Source organism: Cervus canadensis, chromosome 32 (genome assembly GCF_019320065.1).
Source record: "Cervus canadensis isolate Bull #8, Minnesota chromosome 32, ASM1932006v1, whole genome shotgun sequence".
Lineage (NCBI taxonomy): Eukaryota > Metazoa > Chordata > Mammalia > Artiodactyla > Cervidae > Cervus > Cervus canadensis.
The window spans coordinates 23,513,667-23,536,236 of record NC_057417.1 but is presented as its reverse complement, the minus strand read 5'-3'; the positions used below and the strand labels follow the sequence as shown (position 1 = coordinate 23,536,236).

The 22,570-nt window shown below is 47.8% G+C and overlaps 1 protein-coding gene across 5 annotated transcripts in view; it reads left to right on the top strand.

The window, feature by feature from the left end:
• The window catches only part of AUTS2 (activator of transcription and developmental regulator AUTS2), a 1,185,039-nt gene that overhangs the window by 1,140,094 nt on the left and 22,375 nt on the right, over positions 1–22,570 (top strand). For 2 of the 5 annotated variants that reach the window (XM_043455588.1, XM_043455593.1), the window contains 5 exons: positions 15,167–15,632; positions 16,522–16,611; positions 16,886–17,139; positions 18,328–18,548; positions 20,283–20,327. In XM_043455588.1, the coding sequence (XP_043311523.1) occupies positions 15,167–15,632; positions 16,522–16,611; positions 16,886–17,139; positions 18,328–18,548; positions 20,283–20,327 (1,076 nt within the window). The remainder of the gene's footprint in view (positions 1–15,166; positions 15,633–16,521; positions 16,612–16,885; positions 17,140–18,327; positions 18,549–20,282; positions 20,328–22,570) is intronic. The other 3 variants (XM_043455590.1, XM_043455591.1, XM_043455592.1) reach the window with 3 other exon arrangements.

Below are 22,570 nucleotides of genomic sequence, written 5' to 3'. Positions count from 1 at the left end.
ACCCAGAGTTCTAACCATTTACACCACAGAACCCAGTGGGGTTCCAGTTTCTAATAGGCTAGCATCATCTGTGTCTTCACTGCTTTCCTGAACCTTATAGACATGTAGCTTCAGATTTTATACTTGAACATGTTTCCCTTTTCTGTGATAAATTAAAGGTAGTGAAATAATGACAAGTGATGAAATAATGGCAAATGAAAATATGGCAAGAGATTTTTTCCCCCGTGTGTGCATGTTCAGTTGCCTCAGTCATGTCCGACTCTTCGCAACCCCATGGACTGTATAGCCCACCAGACTCCGTTGTCCATGGGCATTCTTCAGGCAAGAAGGCTGGAGTGGGTTGCCATGCCCTCCTCCAGGGATCTTCCCGAGCCAGGGATCAAGCCTGCGTCTCCTGTGTCTCCTGCATTGCAGGTGGATTCTTTCCTCCTGAGCCCTTTTCTTTTCCCCCTGTTACTTGCTCAGTCGTGTCCGACTCTTTTGTGACCCCATGGACTGTAGCCCACCAGACTCCTCTGTCCATGGGGCTCTCCAGGCACGAATACTAGAGTGGGTCACCATTTCCTTCTCCAGGGGATCTTCCCGACCCAGGGATCGAACCAGGGTCTCCTGCATTGCAGGTGGATTCTTTACTGTCTGAGCCACTGGATTATCTATAGAAAGTCAGTTTAAGGCTTGTCTGACTTATCCTTTGAAAAAGATAAAATATTTCAAATATAGGGACTAACACAACACTCCCCTCACTCCATTTTTTAAAAATCTCTTTACACTTCACAAATACCACAGCTGAGAATAAGCAGATTTACTTCTTCCTGAGGAAAGTTATATCTGCAGTCATCTGGGGGAGGGGTTCTTAGTTTATAACTCTTGAAGATGTGGCATTCATTAAGATTTGTGCAAGTCAGGGAGAGGATGTTTAATAATCTACAGGTAAAATGTTTTAGAAGGTCAGGTTCTGGAAAGGTCAAGGAAAATAAATACCTGATGTTCTCCCTATGAACGTGCTCCCAATACCTCATTTGGGAGCTTGTGGAATCTTGGAAGTCATATAGTCCACGCCCTTCCCATTCCACGCCTGACTCCTCCAAACTCATTGTCACGGTCATTCAGTGTCCTCTTGGACACTTGTGTTGAGAGCAGGATAGAGCATTAGCTCGTTGCCCGGCACGGCAGCCCGGGCCATTTTAGATTGGAAATTTCTTCTGCCATTAATATGTCCTTTGGTCACAGTTCTCCCCACGGTGCTGTTCACAATAAACTTTCCTCTGCCGTGTGACAACCATCAGGTCCCTGAAGGTGGCTCATGGCCATGCTTTGGACCACAACTCTATAACTCCCTGTTCTACATGGTGAGTGATCCAGGGAACTTCCATGAGCCAGGATGGGAAACATGGCCACAAACGAGACCCCAATACTGCCACCTCCCACCGTCTCATTCCTGCAGCAGCTTATACGTTGGTAGAGACCTTGCTCGAGGAAGGAATGAAGGAAGTTATTTCCAAGCTTGGGTCTTGGGAGATGGAGACAGAGCAGGATTAGCAGCTTCGTGAATGGCACCCCTCGGCTATATGGGGTTTCCCGAGGCTCTTTAACACTCCCAGGCGTGCTACAGAGCAGTGCTTGAATGGGCATATGGGTGGGGGCTGTGAATTTCACTTCCTAACAAGACCCTCGGCGATGCTGGTTTTGCTGGTCTGTGGACCACACTTGGGGGTTGTGAGACTGTGGAAGACGAGTGGAAGACCGTTTGGGATCAGAGTCCAGAATCTGGATCTAAGTCCACAACTTAGAAACTGTCAAGAGTCCTCTTTTTCTCTGCTCCTCCTCCTCCAACTAAAGAATCAAAGGCTCCATGCTATCAGAAAAAAAAAAAAAACAGCTTCATGGATTTGTTCCAGCGGCATATGTGGTGCTCACCCATAAGCTGGTCAGACAGACCACAGGCCGCCCAGCCCCCTGGCCCCGTGGGTCACAGCAGGTTGTTTGCACAGACTCGGGAGGAACTTTGTGGTCTGTCCCCAGTACAGCCCGTACAGACAGGCCTGTCTGGATGCTGGCAGCATGTTCGTTGCTGAAGGATGGGAGACATTGCCCAAGGCAGAGCCCGCTTCTCACAGCAACCTTTGCGAACAGGACAAGAGTGGTTCTTGGAGTTTTCCAACCACACTCTGGGGAGGCACTGCTTTGGGGATATTTGATGATGCTCCACCACTCGCCAAGTGACTGTTGTGTGAACACAGCAGGAAAATGACTGGGGTCGCTGGTGTTCCTCCTCCTGGTTACTAACCCCCTGCCCCACCCCCACCCCCGTTTCCCGCAGCTCTCTTGGCATAGGAAGAGCCCCGGCAGAGAAGTCCACGTGCCTTGGTGTCTGTGGTTCCTTCTTCCCTTCCCTCCAGGACAGAAAGATTTAGTGGCTGCTTGAAAAATCACAGCGATTTGCTTCACTCTTTCGTGCTAGAGTGACTTCCAACCTTCCCCTTGACACCTGGACCCAGACGCGAGGGTGACTTTGCAGAAGTTGATACAGGGATGTTGCGCAATGCAAGTGGCTCTCTCCTTTTAGAGGGATGCGGTGCATGCTCTCGCAGGCTCTGCAGCAGTGAAAAAGTTACCTGATGTTGACCGGAACTCAGGGCCACCTTAGCTGTCACACCACACCACAGCCCTGTGTGCCAAGGGTTAGGAAGAAGCTTGGCGGTGGGGAGGTTTTCTATTGGGGTCTGGGAGCCGCGGAAAGGCCTGGGATAGGCTAGATGGAAACTTCTGCCTACCACCATCACATCCCCACCCAGCCTCTTTACTAAACGGGTTTCAGGGATTGTCTGACCTGTGCCTGAAATCAGATGACACACAATCGGAGTGAACAAAGCAGAAAGGTAGGGTGACTGATCATATTTCAGTAGGTCTTTGGTGCTGGCAGCTTTCACCTTTGTCCTTGAGAAAACAATCTCAGGTGAAGTACAGAGTGTTGAAAATAGGGTTTAACATAGAGCCAGTCACTTGCCAACTTTAACGGGTGCGCTGAGCTTTCAGAGTGTGAACACTGCTAGCCAAGTGCCTCATCCCAGGGGCCCCCAAAACCTCCGAGTCGTGTTGATGCAACAACAGACATACACAGATCCAAGAAAGTCACTTATTCCGTTAAGAGAGAAGGTGGCAAGGATACGTGACAGCAAAGAAATGATTGCTTCAAGGGGACCAGGGACAGATGACCCTCACGGTCACTGCCCCGCCTGGCTACGGACATGAAACTCCGAGCTGATGATGCTTGAAGCGACCCATGGACATCCGTACACGGGGAAGGCAGCAGGTCTCTAAAAAGATCTCTGAGCCTCTCTGAGCTTGACAGCTTTTGAGTCCTCGCCTGTACTTAGTAACAGAAATCCTGGAGGGAGGGCTGCCTTTAGAAGGATGACATTCTTTTCTTCTCCCCCGTATCCTCACTTGATAGTTCTTAATGTGAAAGGCAGGATGATTAGATACTAGAAGACTTTTTTTTTTTTAACCAAACATCTAAAGGTATAATTCACTGTCACTGCCTGAGTCCCACCTCTTGGCAAATTTCCAAAATAAACCAAGGGCCTGTCTCCTTGTTGTCTTCCAGTCTGAGGAACGTGTCCTTCGGGTTTGACTGCGGCGTTGGCCTCGTCCTTAGATTTCTCCTCGCTCAGAGTATACGTGCCGTGCTGCACGAATACATCCACGTATGGTTGGAAGTCCTTCCAGCACCTTTCCTTATGGGGACCCCTGTATTGATACAGACAGGAGCATCATGTCAAGTGTTGAGAGCGACCTGGGCTTGGGGTGAGCACGTGCAGAGTGCAGTGTTACATGGGCACTCGGTCCACAGCCAGACGAGACCGACAAGCACGGGCCTGGAAGCTGAGACCCAGTGCCAGCAGGTGGAGGCTCACCAAGGCAGAGAGGCGCTGGCGAGGGAGACCAGGCAGGAGCTGGTCTCTTCGGGAAAGGCCTGCTGGTGAATCCTGGGGTTGATAGGAGGATGCAAGCCAAAAAAGTGGGAGTGTGTCATTGGGGCCAAAGCACAAAAGCCTGGGCTTTCTCAGAACCTGGTCTTTGGAGTCTTTGCAGTGTCCTGGGAAGTGATTGGAGACCTTGCCCTTCATACCTTGTCAGGTCTCCACACAGCCCAGAACACAATTCTGTTGATTTGGGTCTAAGACTGAACATTGGAGCCAGTGCAGCAGGAAATGTTAGATAAAGTGCCTGACCGTGCGCTGTGCTATGCTTAGTCGCTCAGTCATGTCCAACTCTTTGCGACCCCACGGACTGTAGCCCGCCAGGCTCCTCTGTCTAAAGGGGATTCTCCAGGCAAGAATACTGGAGTGGGTTGCCATGCCCTCCTCCAGGGGATCTTCCCAACTCAGGGATCAAATCCAGGCCTTGCACATTGCAGGTGGATTCTTTACCATCTGAGCCACCAGGGAAGTCCCATGGATAACTCAAATAAATAAGACATAGTAGCTGTCCTCATCAACACTGGTTATCTAAGCTTCCCTCTGAACCTTGCAGATAGCAGACACTGTAGCTGAAGGCCGCAGGTTCCCTGACCACTGGTTTCATGTGTTTTCCCTCTGTGATCTACACCCTCGCTGGCCAGCTCCTGGAAGGCAGGGCTGTTTCTTTTTTATTATAACTTTCTTTTCAAGTTAGTTTGTTTATTTTTACACTTGGCTGTGCTGGGTCTTCACTGCTGCTCGGGCTTGCTCTGGTTTTGCCGAGTGGGGGCTACAATCCAGTTGTGGTGCGCAGGCTTCTCATTGCAGCAGCTTCTCTTGTCGTGGAGTGCAGGCTCTAGGCATGCCGGCTTCCAAAGCTGCTTCCAAAGCTCCGTGGCTCTAGAGCGCGAGCTCAGTAGTTGTGACACATGGGCTTAGTTGCCCCTCGATATGTGGAATCTTCCCGGACCAGGGATTGAACCAGTGTCCCCTGGATTGGCAGGCAGAGTCTTTACCACTAGACCACCTGGGGTGCCCGGGGCTGTTCCTTACTCATCTTTGTATCCTCAGCGTCTAGCACCATGCTGGGTATCTGAGGTGACGCTAATTTTCCTTTTATGGAGCAAAAACACAAGGAGAATTAATTACACATGACCTTGACATGCCTAGGTTTTTAAAAAGGCTTTTTAGTGCCCCTACCTCCACCCCCAGTAGATCACAGCCTCTTTCTCTCCTCCGGATTTTGGCACTTCATCAGTATGATCCTTCCCTGCTCTCATTTGCCAGAGGCTACAAGAGACAAGCAATGTTTGCAGGCCCATGAAATGTTTGCATGAGGCTCTCTCGTGCTGCAGGCGGAAGCCATTCTGATGGGCTCTCAGCCGAACAGCCAAGGTTGGTTCTCCCCTTGAAGGCAAAGTTTTGGGTCATAAAGCATGAGGAACATGGGCATCCTCTTACAGAGGGATGCTTTTGGGGGTGGGGTTTACGGGGAATAAACGGGAATCAAGACTAAGTACACTCAACTGCGCTCTGTTGACTGTTCTTTAACCCCTGTCAGATTAACCCCTGTCCCAGGTTAATCTGGTAAACTCGATGCTATCCAAACTAGCCTCTGTCAGACCAGCAGCCTCTAATCTTCTGGGCTCCACACAGCTTCCCCCCGGGCCTGCTGGTGTTTTGGCAGACGCAGTGGCTATTCTTTCGTACTTAGGATTCTCTTTTTACCCGGAGCCCTGGAGGCCCTCCGAGCTTTGCGATCTAGACTTGAGCCCAGCCTTTGCCTCCCAGATGGTAATTAATGTTTACACAAAATGACAAGCACAAAATGGAATCTCTTTGAGCCCTGCCAAGCACCCATCATTCCCCTGATCACCCACTCTTACAGTGTTTGAAAATTAATTTGCCTTGAACAAACATTGGGCTTTCCTCAATTTATTTGTACAGTTTCAGTGACCGAGAAGGAAGGAGCTGCAAGACTGAATGTCATCCCTCCATTCGTTCAAGTAATTGAATCTGCTAATGGAACAAACTGGTCTCTGCTTAATCCTTTGCCAAAAAGAGGGAGAGGAGGAAAATGAAGAGAAGTGTGTGTTAGAGAAGGGAGATTGTTTTCAGTCAAACACCATTGGTGTGTACAGTTTTAGAGATGGTACTGGGAGTTCCCCTGAGGTCTAGTGGTTAAGGCCCCACCTTCCAATGCAGCGGGCGTAGGTTTGATCCCTGGTCAGGGAAGTAAGGTCCCACATGCTTGTGGGGTGCAGTCAAAAATTAAAAATAAAATTCAGATGATACCTAAAACAAAGGGAGAGTTCAGAGTATTGGTAAATGAATTCAGCAGTCATTTTTGTTTCAATAAGTATATACAAAACATGCACACGTACTTGCTAAGTCTCTTCTGTCATGTCCGACTCTGTGTGACCCTATGAACTGTAGCCCGCCTGGCTCTTCTGTCCATGGAATTCGCCAGGCAAGAATACTGCAGTGAGTTGTCACGTCCTCCTCCAAGGGATCTTCCCAACCCAGGGACCAAACCTGCATCTCTTATGTCTCCTGCATTGGCAGGCACGTTCTTTACCACTAGCGCCACCTGGGAAGCCTTATACAAAACATGCAGTCTTTGCTAAAAAGGAGATTTTGTCTGAGGTCGCAGGGTAGACAACAGAAGGTGTGTTTAAAGAATGGATATTGCTGGCAGCTTGAAATAATTGCATGTAGATTTACAGAAATCTGATGCTTGCCTGTGTTTCTGGGCTGTTTGGGTTGGACATTTCCACATTTATTGATGTTCCCACTTTTAAAGTCTGGGTTCCTTTTCTTATTTGGCTACCATCTTCTTTCTATGTGGTAAGGTTTCTGTGGCTCTTTCATGTGGACAAGTAAGTAGAAAAGCTAACTAGAAGGTAGAATAGAATAATTTAACAGTAGGCCATGTCCAGTCCTAGATGATAGGGATCAAACATTCAGAAAGATACAGATGGATGGATGGGTGGGTGCACTGCCTAGCGGCCATTGTCCCACAAGATTTTCATGAGGCCTTTAAGGCTCATTCATATTTGCTACAATAATGACCTTGTAGTGGGTAAATTAGGGCTTTCTAATCCAGTGTAAGGACTTCCCAGTGGCAAAGAACCCACCTGCCAGTGCAGGAGACCCAGGTCCAGTCCCTGGGTCCGGGAGATCCCCTGGAGAAGGAAATGTTTACCCACTCCAGTATTCTCACCGGGGAAATCCCATGGACAGAGGAGCCTGGCAGGCAGCCGTCCACGGGGCTGCAAGAGTGTCAGACACGACTTAGCAACTAAACAGCAACCGCAATCCAGTGTAAAGACCAGAAGCACAGAAATGTGTCTTGGGAGAGTTTTCCTCCTCCTCCTCCCCCTGTTTCCCCTTTCCCCCTCTTCCTTCTCCATCATCAGGGTTCACCATTTCCTTTCTCTTCAGATACACCAGTTAGAACCAATTAGAAACATTGAGAAGTTGATGGAAGGCTAATGCCCTTCATATATGATCCTCATTTCTGATAGAAAAACACCATCTGTCCTCTGGGTGGAGAGCTTTTTTAAACCTCCATCCTGTAGGTGGGGCAGTTTAAAAAGATTTAAACAGTTACTTTCCTGGTTGATTTCTTTAGATAGTGGAGGTATATTTGTCTATGAAGAACTCTTTTTAAAATATAATCCTTTACTTTTCTTCTATGATAATAATACATATTCTCTACAGAAAATTTGGAAAGTTAATAAAAGCACAAATTTAAAAGTTTGAGTCAATGGTTATTTCTAGTTGATGGAATTTGTTGTTCAGTCAGTAAATGGTGTTTGGCTCTTTGCGACCCCATGGACTGTATACAGCATGCCAGGCTTCCCTGCCCTTCACTATATCCCAGAGTTTGCTCACATTCATGTCCATTGAGTCGGTGATGCTGTCCAACCATCTCTTGCTCTGCCACTGTCTCCTCCTTTTGCCTTCAGTCTTTCCCAGCATCAGAGTCTTTTCCAACGAGTCAGCTCTTTGCATCAGGTGGCCAAAGTATTGAAGCTTTAGCTTCAGCATCAGTTCTTCCAATGAATAGTCAGGGCTGATTTTCTTTAGGATTGACTAGTTTGATCTTCTTGCAGCCCAAGGGGCTCTCAAGAGGCATCTTAATGTGTATCCTTCTAATCTCTTTTGGTGTGTATATGTATGGATTTATGCAGATAATAGGGATAATAGTTTCCTTTATTTTACTTAATAGTAATTTTGTCTTGAAATAGTTTCCATGAAATTAAATCTTTTTCTATAGTAGTTTTGGGAACATTGATCACTTATTTTGTGCAATACATTGTGAAAAGTGCATAACATGACTTTCTAGCTTCCACAACAGCCCTTTCAGGTAGTTGCTACATATTTACAGTAAGTTATTAGAATTTTGGAAACAGCAGTCCATCACAGGGACATAATACATCAAATCTCATCCTCACCCGCACCCAGCGCCTTCTTTGTATAAGAAATATTTTAGCACACTCTCATTGTTTAATTTCTGGAGCAAAATATTTGGTTTATCCATACACTATGTTTGGCTTATCTATACACATAATTTTAAAATGTATATAAAGCCTTTAATGAAATGTAAAGGAGAAACAAATAGAAAGTAACTTATAGTAACATAGTATGTTTTAAGTACATACATGCCTGTTTACATTAGAAAGCAACGAAAGGTCAGAGGCTGAATCTGTACATAGAGATACAACTATCGTAGTAATTCCCACAGCAGGAGCAGCCTCACCATTGACATCACGATCTTCCCAAGTGAGAAAAACTCCACCACAAGACCTAACACAGCCGATGGAACAGCATTCAATAGCTGTGTTCCTTGAAAACCCCAGTGTGTATTAAAACGATGCAAAAAATTATTTTGTCTTTTCTTTGTAAAGACAGGCTCTATGTTTTTCAGCTGCATAGATGTTCATTGGGACTTTAGAAAGTGAACCAGGATACTGCGTGGCGTTTACCTTCATACCATGAAACGTCTCATCTCTGAGAGGCACTGATTCCCTCCAGTCACTGTGACAGACACATACACTCCAGCAAACTTGGAAAACCCCTCAAGGGGTGGTCTCTTGGAAGACCTGCCTCTTCCGTGGCTTACCCTTTAACTTCTCTCCCCACCCCGCCCCCGGCTCCACCCCCATTTATTTATTTATTATTTTCTGCATCATAAAACACCCTTGAACACAGATTCTCAAAGCATTTGGCAGGTACATGTTTCTGAAAGTTGAGAGGCCTTCTAATTTCCTTGTCAGGTTTGTTCCCAAGTGCCGTATGATTTTTGTTATTTTTTTAGATAACATTTACTCATCAGGTTATGTATCTGGCTGCGTCAGGTCTTAGGCGCATCATGTGGGACCTTTCAGTGTGGTGCCTGGACTCTAGCTGTGACACGCACAGAGAGCGCGGGCTTAGTTGCTCCGGGGTATGGGTGATCTTAGCTCCCCACCCCAGGATCGAACCAGCATCCCCTGTATCGCAAGGCTGATTCCTAACAACCAGACCATTTGGGAAGTCCCATGGTTTTTGTGACTGTCACGGGAATTCTATTTTCTCATCACTGTTGCTGCTGTGTAGAAAAGCGACAGATGTTTGTGGTTTTTCTTTGTTCAGATACCTTACTGAGCTCTCTTATTAATTCTTGTATTTTTTTTTTTTTTTTGGCTAGCTGGCTGTTTCCCAACTCGATCATTATGTTTTTTGTAAATAACAGTTTTGCCCCTTCCTTTGGTTGTAGGTCTGCTATTGATTTTCAGTTTAAACATCCGTGATCATTTGCTTCTTACAGGTTTAGTCCACATTGTCTATAACATAACCTGGTGCCTTTTTTTCAGTTGAAGTGGTGTTGATATGGAGTCGTTTTTCAGTTGACTTTTATGATTGGGTTGCTTTTAAGTCAATTTTTGTAATTTATATTTTTCATCAAATCCATTTAAAAATTATTAGTATAAATGTATGCACTGTATTTTCTTATTTTATATAAAAGATACTCTCCATGCCTATTAGTCATACCACTCTTCAAATCCCCAATTTTATATGCTTTGCTTTTTTCCTTTGCTCAGACTGTTTTTAAACATAAGACCAATTTTAAAATTTTTAATAGGTTATATGATCACGATTCAAAAATTTAAATATGCATGTATATAGACAGTCAAATATCTCTCCCTCCCCCGATTCCCTGTTTCCCCAGTTCTTACTCCTCCCCAAGCCCCTAAGCAGGTGTGCGTGCATGCTAAGTCACTTCAGTCGTATCCGACTCTTTGCCGACCCCATGGACTGCAGCCACCCTCCCAGGCTCCTCTGTCCATGGGATTCTCCAGGCAAGAATACTGGAGTGGGGTGCCATTTCCTTCTCCACCCTAAGCAGGTAATCCAAGGCTATTGGTTTCTTGGGTATTCTTCCAGAGCTTCTTTAGATATAAAGTAATAATGAATATATATTATTTTTCTTCATTTTTCATAAAAGCTAGGGTATGCTCTACATTGTACATATGTAGCTCCTCATTTATTTGTGCAGTTGCAGCCGGTTCCACTGTATAGATGTATCAAATTTATATGTAACCCTAATGATTACATTTGAGTTGTTTTCAAACATGTGATTCACATCCTGATACTGTTTCACTGTGTCTGTAGACCAAATTGTTATTTGCCAGGTCAAAGGAACTCCTTAGTTTTTTGGGTAAATGTTGCCACATCGCCCTCCACAAAGGTGACAGGGTTTATATTCAACTAGTAAACTGAAGCAGTGGCACCCCACTCCAGTACTCTTGCCTGGAAAATCCCATGGATGGAGGAGCCTGGTGGGCTGCAGTCCATGGGGTCATGAAGAGTTGGACACGACTAGCGACTTCACTTTCACTTTTCACTTTCATGCATTGGAGAAGGAAATGGCAACCCACTCCAGTGTTCTTGCCTGGAGAATCCCAGGGACGGGGGAGCCTGGTGGGCTGCCATCTATAGGGTCACATAGAGTCGGACGCGACTGAAGTGACTTCACAGCAGCAGCAGTAAACTAAAAGCGAGCCCATTTTCCCCAGAGAATTTGTATCCAAGTTGTAGCCAACTCAAGCACATTTTTCCTACTCTACCCTTAAATTTAAAAAAATAAATGTATTGTGCTTGAGTCAAGTTTGTTGAGATATAATTTACACGCAGTACATTCAGCCTTTTTACTGTACAGTGTAATTCAAATTTGCATATCCTTTATTGTAAGCATAATGTTATTTTTACAAACACAAAGAGAAATTCTAAAACCCCCCAAATGGAATAAGACTTCTAAATAAGACTAGTCAATTTGCACACGTTCTTATTTCCTTCAGCCTCAGCACATTTCATCCTTTGGTAAATTCAGAGCACACTGAGCAATATCCCTCCCCCACCACCCCTACTCCAAAAAAAAAACCCTTTTTCTTTTTTTATGTGTTCTTGCCAGTTTTGGAGAAGCTCAGTAAGATAAATGGACTGTCAGGATGAAAGAGCTTAACTGGGAAGATGCATTTATTGAATAATTGAAAGGAAGAGGAAATGCATTACTGATTAGCCACAAAAATGCATGACGCCTAATCCGTGCCTCCGGGATCCATGTAAATGGGGGTGGTAAAACTTTCAGCCCCATAGTTGTTACCAGCCTTCCAGCCTGTTGCTGCCTTGCTCATAGGCTGCAGCACCCTCGCTGACGGATTGGTGACAGCCTTCAGACTGAGCCGAAGGGCCGTCTCCCAGCAATCCTCGCTAGCTTCCCTGACCCTTTTCACTATCTGGCTGCACTTAAAACATTGTAACCGAATCCTGGATTCATCATTACCTGCTTTGTTTCAGGGTTATTTTGCTTCTTAGGAGGCGACATTGTGTAAATCAGAGAAGAAGCACTTGGTGGAGGCAGAGTTGGGACTAGAACAAGCAAGTTCCTTAACTTCTCTGGGCTTATCCCCCGTCTAGTCAGAGGGTTAGATAACACCCCTACTACTCACAGAACAGTCCAGGTGTCAGCATCACCTGGGGAATTCTCAGAAAGGTGGACTCTGGAGCCCCGCTCATCCCGCCGCTGAACCTGCACTTGAATCCGATCTTCAGGGGATTCATATGTACATTAAAGTTTGAGAAGTGCTGGGATGGTCTCCCAGATTCTGGTCTTCTTCCAAAATTCTGTGCCTCTTGATTCCCTAAGTCATTCCTCACAGATGGTTCCCTACAAATGTGTAGAGTTTGCCAGAAAGATTTTGGTCTTGCCCGTGTACCTCGTTGAACATCACGGATGGCAATGATGCCAGTCTCGGCACCACTCCTGACTCCAGCTGGGTTTGGGTTGGTCCTCAGACAGTGGGACAGTAGAGGTAAGAACCACCTCGGTTTGCCTTTATGGGGCCTTGGGAATTGAGCCAAAGCCTGCACGGTGCCTGCTGCAGACTCAGCTGTGTTGTCCAAATTCTAGAGGCTCATCGATTAAAGAACAAGAGATAAATATAGGCAAGCTAGATGGAATAAAATGCTTATCTGTGTGTTTCTGTTGTACTTCCTTACTGGCCTAAGTAAACTGAAGTAATAACCTCTGGGTGGTCTCCCTTGGGAAGGAAATTTTCTTTTATGTCTGAGAGAAACTTTAGACCTTGATTTTTGGAGGGAGGTCATGAATTTGAATGTAACCTAGCAAGATGGAAAATACTTATGTATTTATTTGTCACTATCCTTGTCCTGGAAGGCTTCCCAGGTGGCTCAGTTATAGAGTCTGCCTGCAATGCAGGAGACCCGGGTTCGATTCCTGGGTCGGGAAGATCCCCTGGAGAAGGAAATGGCGACCCACTCCAGTATCCTTGCCTGGGAAATCCCATGGACAGAGGAACCTGGCAGGCTACAGTCCACGGGGTCACAAAGAGTCAGACATGACTTAGTAACTAAATAACAGCAACATCCTTGTCCAGAGAGAACAAAGCAGTACGAAAAGATGGGAATATATTCCATTTTGTATGTTTGCCGTATTTGTCACAAAAGCATCACAGTCCTCAGCTGTCAGAGCAGGAAGAGTCCCTGCTTATGCACATAGGACCTCATGGAGGAGGTTCTCTTATTTCATCCTCTTAGGATTTCCTGGGTGTTAGTGCTTTCTGCCCCATGCCTGACTAACCAGCCTGCAGCCTGGGAAGCCTGTGGTTTTCAGTGAATTTGTATAATTGCTTGCTATGGAAAATCTTGTGAAAATGATTAAAAAAAAAAAAAAAAAAGTGAAAAAGCAGCAGCACCAACATCCTCAGATCTGGGTGTCTGCCGATGAAGGGTCTTCCTCTGTGATGTGGGAGTTTTTATGGCTGAAGGGGCTCTGTGTCCACATCAGGAACTTCCTGTCCTCTCTCAGCCCTCAGGTTCTGGAAATTCATAACACATCCACTTTTCATAAGCAAAGATCTGCCTAGGAAAGTTCTGAAGACAGCACTGGAAAAAAATGTGTGTGCGTAGGATGTCAGAAGTCTAGAGTTCCTTTTCACCAGATCCATCCGAACCTTTATCCTTTCATGCCTGAATTACGTGAAGAGGGGTCTTTCTTGGCATCCTGTTAGTGTGATTGTTCCACACTGGTCTACAGGATTTGAGGATAGCTGAGTTCATAAGAGCTAACCACGTGGTTTGTTTATAAACCCACCATTTGTTTCTGCTTTTGTGCATGTTACAGATTTGATCTGTTTTACCAAAAGAACACTGAAAATAATGGATTGCTTTGATGCAAATTTCAGGGAAAAAAACATGACAAGTGTATACACCCAATAGGACATCAACAGACATTAATAGGACCAGTGAGAATACCATGTATTTTTCACACTTGATAACAGGAAGATGTGAAGAGAAAGGTCATGCCCAAAGTAATTCATTTAGGAATACCTGAAATACACCATTTTAGAGAATGTTGTGATCTATTCTCTTCCTGTTTTTAAGCTTTGTAATAATAGAAAAGGATGGATTTTTTTTTTTTTTAAGTGCAAAAATGTGGGGAAGAGAATCCCTGCCTCCCTCCCCCCCGGCCCCCCCACAAAGATGTGCATGATCAGTCACGGTCAACTGTCTGCAACCCTGTGGACTGCAGCCCGCCAGGCTCCTCTAGCCATGGGATTTTCCAGGCAAGAATACTGGAGTGGGTTACCATGCCCTCCTCCAGGGGATCTTCCCAACCCAGGGATCCAACCTGCACTTCCTGCATTGGCAGACGGATTCTTTACCATAGAGCCACCTCATTATATGCAATACCATATTTGTCTCTCATTATTCTGTTAGAGAATTGTATGGAGTTTGACTTACGGGGTCATCAGGGTACCCATATACTAGATGTGGCATGGGTCTTTTGACCTTTGGAGGGAAGTACATCATTTAAATTCATACAGGAGCATCTGTTATCTAGGTATCATTAGTTACTGTAGAATTTACTTACATTTCCCATCCCACTTGGTCTCAGGATCCAGATTCACCTGGCCAAGGACCCCTCCTGTGGTCCAGAGGGAATTCTTTAAAAACTCAAGCCTGTGTAGTTGACGGTCAGTTGGTCTATATTCCTGTTTGCTCGAATCCTTAGTGAGCCGTAGGAGGCCTGACCTTTGACCAGACATTTAGCTGTTGCTCAGCAGAAATGTCTCCAAATGTCAAGCGTGCTTCATCAGTCAGAATGCAAAGGGGAGAGGAGGCAAGGCAGAGAAGAAACGTCTGCGGGGCTAAATAACATTTGCCTCATGTGCTACTGAAAACACTTCTCCTTTGTATAGTCAAGAACTGTGTTTGGGGACTTCCCTGGTGGTCCAGTGGCCAAGAGTCTGAGCTCCCTATGCAGGGGGCCCAGATTCAGTCCCTGCTCAGGGAACTAGATCCCACATACCACAAGTAAAGACTTCAGGGGCAGCACCTAGGACCCAGCACAGCCGAATAAATGAAGAATTGTTTTTAAAGAACTGTATTTGTTTTAAAAGGGGTGAATCGATTTGTTGTCTACTGTTGTTGAATTTCACTGCATAATCTTGCTTTGTCAAGATTAAGGGAAACATGTATTTGTAGACTCTGATGGCCTCAACCACTGTCTGGAAGGCAGCCTTATCTGGCTGGTGGACCTGACCGATCGTGTCGTTGGGCACAGGTGACCCGGCCCGGGGTCAGCTTCGCTCACTCACCGTCTGCCTCGCTCTTCTCTCCGCTCCCCCGCACAGATCCGGAGCTCGGCGTCGGCGCGCTACCCCACCACGGCCACGATGCGGGGCCCATTGTCCCCAAGGTATCGGGTCTAGAGCGGAGCCAGGAGAAGAGCCAGGACTGCGGCAAAGAGCCCCTGTTCGAGCCCGTGGTGCTGAAGGACGCGCGCCCTCAGGTCCCGCCGCCGCCGCCCCAGCCCCAGGCGGAGCCCCAGCCCCGAGCGCCGTCTCCGGACCCCGCGTCGGGGCCTCGCGCCGAGCCCCCGCCGCCGCCCCCACGCCCCGGCGCGCAGCCGCCGCCCGCGCCCCCGGAGGCCTCGCCGCAGCCCGCGCCGCCGCAGGCGCCCCGGCCGCCCCGGCCACAGTCCCCGGGGCCGCTGCCGCCCCAGGCCCTCCCGCCCGCGCAGGCCCACCCCGCCGCCCAGAGCCTCCCCCAGCCGCTGTCCGCCTACAACAGCAGCAGCCTGAGCCTCAACAGCCTCAGGTGAGCCGCCCCGGCGTCGGTCGTCTTCGGTGGGACGGGCAGGTGGCGGTGGGCGCCGGGGCTCCCATGGGGACCGGGGTCCCCGTTGGAATCTCTGTCACTGTGTTCTCCGCCAGGCAGGCACGGAAGACGGGAAGGGGCCCGAGGCGCAGGGAGACACGGTCTCTGGGGAGAAGATGGGGTGGGACTGGGTTGAGGATCGGTTGGGTGGTAAGCACTGGGGGAGACCTCGACTATCTGCGGAGGCTCCTGAGGGTGACTGCAGGGGGAGGAGGTTCAAGGGAGAGTCCAGGGCGCTGTGCCTGGGACCCTCCACTGGCTCCCGGGCCGGAGGCAGGGAAGGGAAACCAGGGGAGATGCCCAGAACATTAAGGGAGTCTTAGAAGGGAAGCCGTTTGCCTCCCTGTCAACATCTCCCCGCACCTCCTGGCGGCCGGGAGCGTGCAGACCGAGGAGTGGTCTGGTTGGAGGAGTTTCCGTGGTGACTTCCGCCAGGTGGGTCACGGATACAGGAGAAAGATTGCTGGGTTTAGGAAAGGAGAGGTGCTCCTCCATGGGGAGCCAGGCCTCTTGTGTCTTGTCTTCGCCAGATCATAGAGGGAAGGTTGACAGGCAGCACAAGGAGAAAGGGAAGGGAGCTGGAGGCCGGGTGCAGGGCGCGGTGGGCCCGCGCCCGCGTCTCCCCGGGCTGTGCTCAGCGCGCTCACGGCTGGGGGAGCGTTTTCCATGTGTCAGCCTGGTGCCTGGGGCTGAGGGCCCTGCTTTTTCCTGTCTGTGACGCGGAAGGAAGCGCCTCCGCGGGCCGGGCCCATCTTTCGTGGCCTCCGGTCCGTGGAGGTGACAGGGCGCCCCAGCTCCCTGCTTCCCCCTTCCCTGTGCTTCTTCACAGAAGACGGAGCAGACAGACCTGGCGAGCCCAGGTCACCAGCTTGCTCGTTTCCATTGACGTGGCCCCTGTAGGAAGAGTGGCTGGCACAGGGTATGAAGGGCAGCTCTCTGGACAGGGCGATGGGGGGCAGCTGGGAGCAGGAGCTGGGAGCTGTTCACTGTGTCCACAGCTGAGGGGCCGGCTTAGAGGAGCTGCGACTTCAGCAGAGGCTCTGTGTGCGCAGGGCGGGGACCTGCGAAGATGGAGGAGCGAGAGGAGACGTGTTAAATGGCTCTGTTTGGCTGCGTTTTGTTTTTAAGAAAGTTGATTACTGACCCCCTTTTTTCCTTTCTTCTCTTTTTTTTTTTTTTTGGTGTTCCAACAGCAGTAGCAGAAGCAGCACTCCAGCGAAGACTCAGCCCGCCCCCCCTCACATCTCCCACCACCCCTCGGCCTCCCCGTTCCCCCTGTCCCTGCCCAACCACAGCCCCCTGCACAGCTTCACGCCCACCCTCCAGCCCCCCGCACACTCACATCACCCCAATATGTTTGCCCCTCCCACTGCTTTGCCTCCTCCACCACCTCTGACATCTGGGAGTCTGCAGGTGCCCGGACACCCGGCCGGGAGCACTTACTCAGGTAGGAGGGAGGAGCTGGCCTGGCTTCTCCGTGCTCCTGCTCTCCCTTCCCGAGGCCTCACCCCTGTTGTCCCCGATGATTAGGTTAGAGCCACTCCCCGTGGTCCACTTTATAGTATGTCTTCTTCCTCCGGTCCCCAGTGGGCTGAGAGTCTGCAGAAAATGTACCAGCAGCCCCCATCCCAACCTGTCACGATCCAGGGGATTCTGCCAGAGAGAACTTTGTAGGCATGAGGCTTTTCTGACCAGGTCTGCCTGCTGGGCAGTAAAGCACAGGTTTGTCTGGGCCCTATGGGCATGACAGAAGCTCTCCATACCCCGTGTCTGTTTCAGGCCAGAATCTTAAGTCACATGGTGGCTTAAGGTATTTGTTTTAGTCAAAAAAGGGCTGCCCTGGTGGCTAGGCAGGTAAAGACTCTGCCTGCAATGTGGGAGAGATCCGAGTTCAGTCCCTGGGTCAGGAAGATCCCTTGAAGAAGGCAGTGGCAACTCACTCCAGTACTCTGGCCTGGAGAATCCGATGGACAGAGGAGCCTGGCGGGGTCACAGTCAGATAGGACTGAGCAACTAGCGATTAAATGAGGCCTTCTACCTTGGGTGGGGAAAATGCACTTTTTGAGGCAACATAGCCCAGATTTTTAAAGACACACTTAGGGTTAGGTATTGGGTTCTTTGCTCCTCACCTGTATTAACTGAGCCAAGTGTCCGAACTTCGGGTCCACTACGGCCAAGCTTTGCCATCAGTACAGAGAGCTATAGAGCAGAGGTTTACCCTTGGAAGAGGGCATGAGGAAGCACTTAAAAACGTTCATTTCTTTAACCCTCGAAACAACCCCCCACAGCACAGGCAATGTGTTGTCCCCCACTTGACAGATGAGGAAACAGACACAGATGGTGATGGGCAATGCCCTGGGTCACTCAGCTGCCCCGAGAAGAGCTGAAACTTGACCTCTGGCCGTGCAGCCTGGACCCTGTATGCGCACGGCACTGGTGGACCCCTCGTCCCGGAAAGCCTGGACAGAGAACAGAGGCTGTTGACTGGGCCTTAGCCGCCTCTGGCTGGCTGGCAGTCCCTCTCCACAAAGGCCCGGTCTGGAGCCCTCCGTAGTGAGCCCCTTGGATGTCCTGCTCTTGGAGGAAATGACCACCCGGGAAAAGGTGTCACCGTCTGCCTCTTCTTCTTTTCCAGAGCAAGACCTCTTGCGCCAGGAACTGAACACGCGTTTTTTGGCCTCTCAGAGTGCTGACCGCGGGGCCTCCCTGGGCCCCCCGCCCTACCTGCGGACCGAGTTCCACCAGCACCAGCACCAGCACCAGCACACGCACCAGCACACGCACCAGCACACCTTCACGCCCTTCCCCCACGCCCTCCCGCCCACCGCCATCATGCCGACGCCGGCCCCGCCCATGGTGCGTACCGGGCGGAAGTGCGAGAATGGGCGCAGCGCGGCGCTCTTTGTCCGCAGCCCCGTGGGGCTGGCAGGGCCGTCTGGGCGCAGCAGACTGGCTGGGGGGCTCCCATGGCCTTGCCCGACTCTCTCTGGGATACGCCCGGCTCCAGGTGGCACTGACCCAGGGCCTGAAGTGGGAGCTCTTTTCTGACCCGTTATTCTTAGCGCTGTGGGTGGACTGTATTCCAGATGCTCCCCAGGGCGGTCATATCCAGTGTGTCGGTAGTTAACTTCTTACGGGTGATTTTGGTTTTGGGGGACATCTTGGGGAATGACCACCAGATCTAAAAATGTATCTGCTGGTGTTTTGCGCTAGCAGATAAACGCTCACAGAATCCTGGGAAGTCTGGAAGGGAGAGGGCCGGTGGGAGACTTGGACGGCCCTCGGTTCCCCCACCCACTCTCGCGGATGGTTTTCTAAACCCGCTCTGTCGGAAGTGTTCTGTGTCTCGCATCTCGTGAGACAGCGCCCCCTGTCTACTGCTGTGCGCTGCAGCAAGCGGTCCAAACAGCCCGGTGGTAAGAGGGACCACTGCAGGGAGCGACGTGGTCTTGGCCGTGGCTTGGGACTAACGTGCCAGGGGTGGAGTTGGAGCCAGTTAGGGTTGATTTTTAACTTAGGAGCTGTAAGGACCAGCACCACAGTATGATGCTAACTGGTCTGAGATGGATGCGTGTCCAAACGGTGACAATGAGAATTTTACTTATTTTTTAATATTTCAGGAAATACTTGATTGAAGGCGATGAGAACAGGCATTGTGAGGATTTGAATTTCGTGATTCACTGAACTTTGCATCCTCTCTTCCCTCCCTTCTCCCCCATTTTGTTCAACTTAGTTTTTTAAAAATACATATTTCAAAGTTTATTTTATAAACCTTACTTATGAGAATGTTAGCGGTGAGGCCTTGGGACCAAAAATTTTTCGTCGGATAAATCCTGCATCTGTTTTTTTGGATGAACTCGACTTTTCCACAGTTATATTTTTAAGGACCTGTTTATATGGGGAAGGAGTTTATACCAGTCTGAGTGAGCCGTTTCACAAACAAGTTAAATCTAACTGATGGGAGTTACAGCACAGGATGAGGACATTATTTAGAAGAAATCATGGTATATACTCTTTCCTGCTTGAAAGAAATGTTCGAAGGCCAAGCCGGAATTGCTCTGTACTCAGCAGGGGGCAGTGGGGGAGGTAATTGTTGTTCAGTTACTAAGTCCTGTCCAACATCTTGCACCCTCCGACTGCAGCACACCAGGCCTGCCCTGTCCCCCACTAGGGGGTAACATAAAAACAGCTGAACGTACCATTCTGCCAAAGCAAAGATGAAGACAGAGGGAATTCTCTGGATAAATCAGAGCCAGTGCTCACTTCTCTCTGATTTATCTGAACAACTGCCTCCTCTCTCTAGTTCAGACGCTTGGTTCCTGCCCGTCTCTAAATAAAGCCTAGAAAGAAAGCCGCTCTAGTGTAGTCACAGCCTGAAATGCTCTGAATGGGTTTTCACTTTGACTTTCCATTCCTGTTGATTTCTGGTCAGAGAGACTCAGGAACTCTGAATGATTTCGTATACACTGTGGTCACGGAGTCTGATGCCTGCCTGACAACAGAGAGGCCTCCTTGGGGCCGCCTCCGCTGAAGCAGTAATAGAAATGTAGTTTCTCTAAGTAACTAGCTTTTGCTTTGATCCCTTTGCAGTTTGACAAATACCCTACAAAAGTTGACCCATTCTACCGGCACAGTGTGAGTTACCATGCTACCCATTCAATGTAACCGCTTTTCCATTTCCATGCTCCCGCCACCGATCAGTCAATGGCTCGCAGCCTCCCTTAACCATCTTTGCAAGAACTCCCATTGCTCCTCGTCACTTCGGATGCTTGCTTTTGTGACGTTTGCTTTTGGTAAAGATGCAGTATCGTCTTCTGAATCAAAAGGTCATGAGCCAGACTTTAAAGTCCTGCCAAGTGGGGCATCCACTTTGTTGGAGGTGTTAGAGTTTTAGGAGCTTCTGAAATCACAGATTTCAGTCCTCAGTAGAGATGTTATTAACACACAGAGTTCCCAGAGTTGAATTATGTTCAAGTTCAAGTTCCCATCTTGAATTATGTCTTCCAAAGAAAGTACCGTGTTTTTTTGACTCAGGACTTCAAAAAGCAGATTTTCATTTGTTCTAGACCATTGATCCCTCTTCCACGTGGCTGGCATTATTTTCCTGAGCTCGTGCCAACTCGTTAAAAATATCATTTAAATGAAAGAAGGTCTTACATGCATGATTTTTCTTTTCTTTAAACTCATTCTTTGTTCTTTAATAGAAGTTGTTTCATGCGATTTTAAGAGAATGTTTTGGAACCTAAACTGGCGCCAACTGAAGTTACATGTTCAGTTACTTATGAGAGCTTCTTTTATAACAGAAACTTTGAATATCTTACCATGATATTTTGATTATGGAGTGATACTGCATCATTTTTACCTGAAGTTTTGCAAGTTTCTTTGCTCAATGGTTTATTTATATATTTTTTTGAATGAAACTGGAAAGAAAGACGTTTAATAACTGCTCGTAGCCATGTCAGTTCACCATCTTAAACTATTTTTGTTCTCATTTTTGGATACTGTTACCTTAGGGTTCAAATGGAGGACCACTCAATAGATCAGCCAACCCTGTGAATTCATTCATCCTTTAAACTAGATCATTAGACACTGTGTTAGTCCTAAACTGTGAGGAATCAGCTGAGAAGTCCAGGCTAGACAGTATTAGAAATCAACTAAGAACTGGTTATGGAGAGACATTCAGAAATGGCTCGAGGGGAGTCTCTATAGAAAGGGATGAGGAAAGGGTATCTATCTAAGTGCCTGGGTTCCCCGAGTGTTAGACACTGCTCTGCTCAGAATTACGACATAAAAGCATTTTTGTAAGTAGACATGCAAAATCCAGTAGAGCCATGGGTTTTCTCTTTGCATCTATTTTATGAATGGTACCACCCTTAATAATAACAACCAGATTTCTGTCCTTTGTCTGTATTTGCTAAATTAAATTAAGGACCAGCTAACAAAATCTTCAGAGAAAGTTTAGCTGCTCTACTGGTAGCTCAGTTTACTTCCTCGGACACCATGCAGTGTCTCGGCATAAACATATTCCACAGAGAGTCCTAGATGTGAGCTGGAGCATAAACCTGCAGGCCTGAGTTTTTTGAAACGTTCCTGTGTTATTACTCAAGTACTTCAGATTTTTACTCGAGGGGTGGAATGCTCTATTCAAAGAGGGTCAGAAAAGGAAAATGGTGAGAACATCCAATTTTTAAATTGAAAACATTAAAGGAAGAATACCCACTTGGAGGCAGAGTAATAGAAATTGGAGTGTTTTAGTGTGATGTATTTAATTACTCTGCTGCACACAGTATACTGGGAGAGAGTTATTTCATATTATTAGTTATAGTGGATAATATATGAAGTGCTCAGTCTCCCCTGCTTTGCAGATTAGGATGTTACAAAGGGGAGTTAAGATACAATACACTCAAGTATCTAAAACGCAATTTTAGACTCAAAAGTAGTTTTAAATGAGGGCACTTGGTTTGCAATCACTGTTTAAGTGGATTTAGTTCAATATCAATTAGTCTGAAAAACTTTGCTGCATCATTGAGGGGAGCAAAATGAAATAAAGACCAACGGAAAAAGTACGTGCTTTGAAAACAGACCCGATTGTGAAATGACCAGTGGATTTCAGCCATTACCTAGAAATAGCTCACATAAACACATCATTAGGGAAAGCTTGAATTATTCTTGTATTTTTGACATATTGCGCAACCATAAGGGCGGGACATCACTAAAATGTATCTCTGTGGTGAGTTTTTCAAAGTAAATGGAGCCAGAGCGATAGATTCCCCAGAAACGATATATTTTTAGGTGGAGGGAAAGATGTGTCTGCACTGTCTTCCGCTGTGAATTCCCTTCCTCCACTGTGTCCTCTATAAACTGTTAATTCAAGAAAA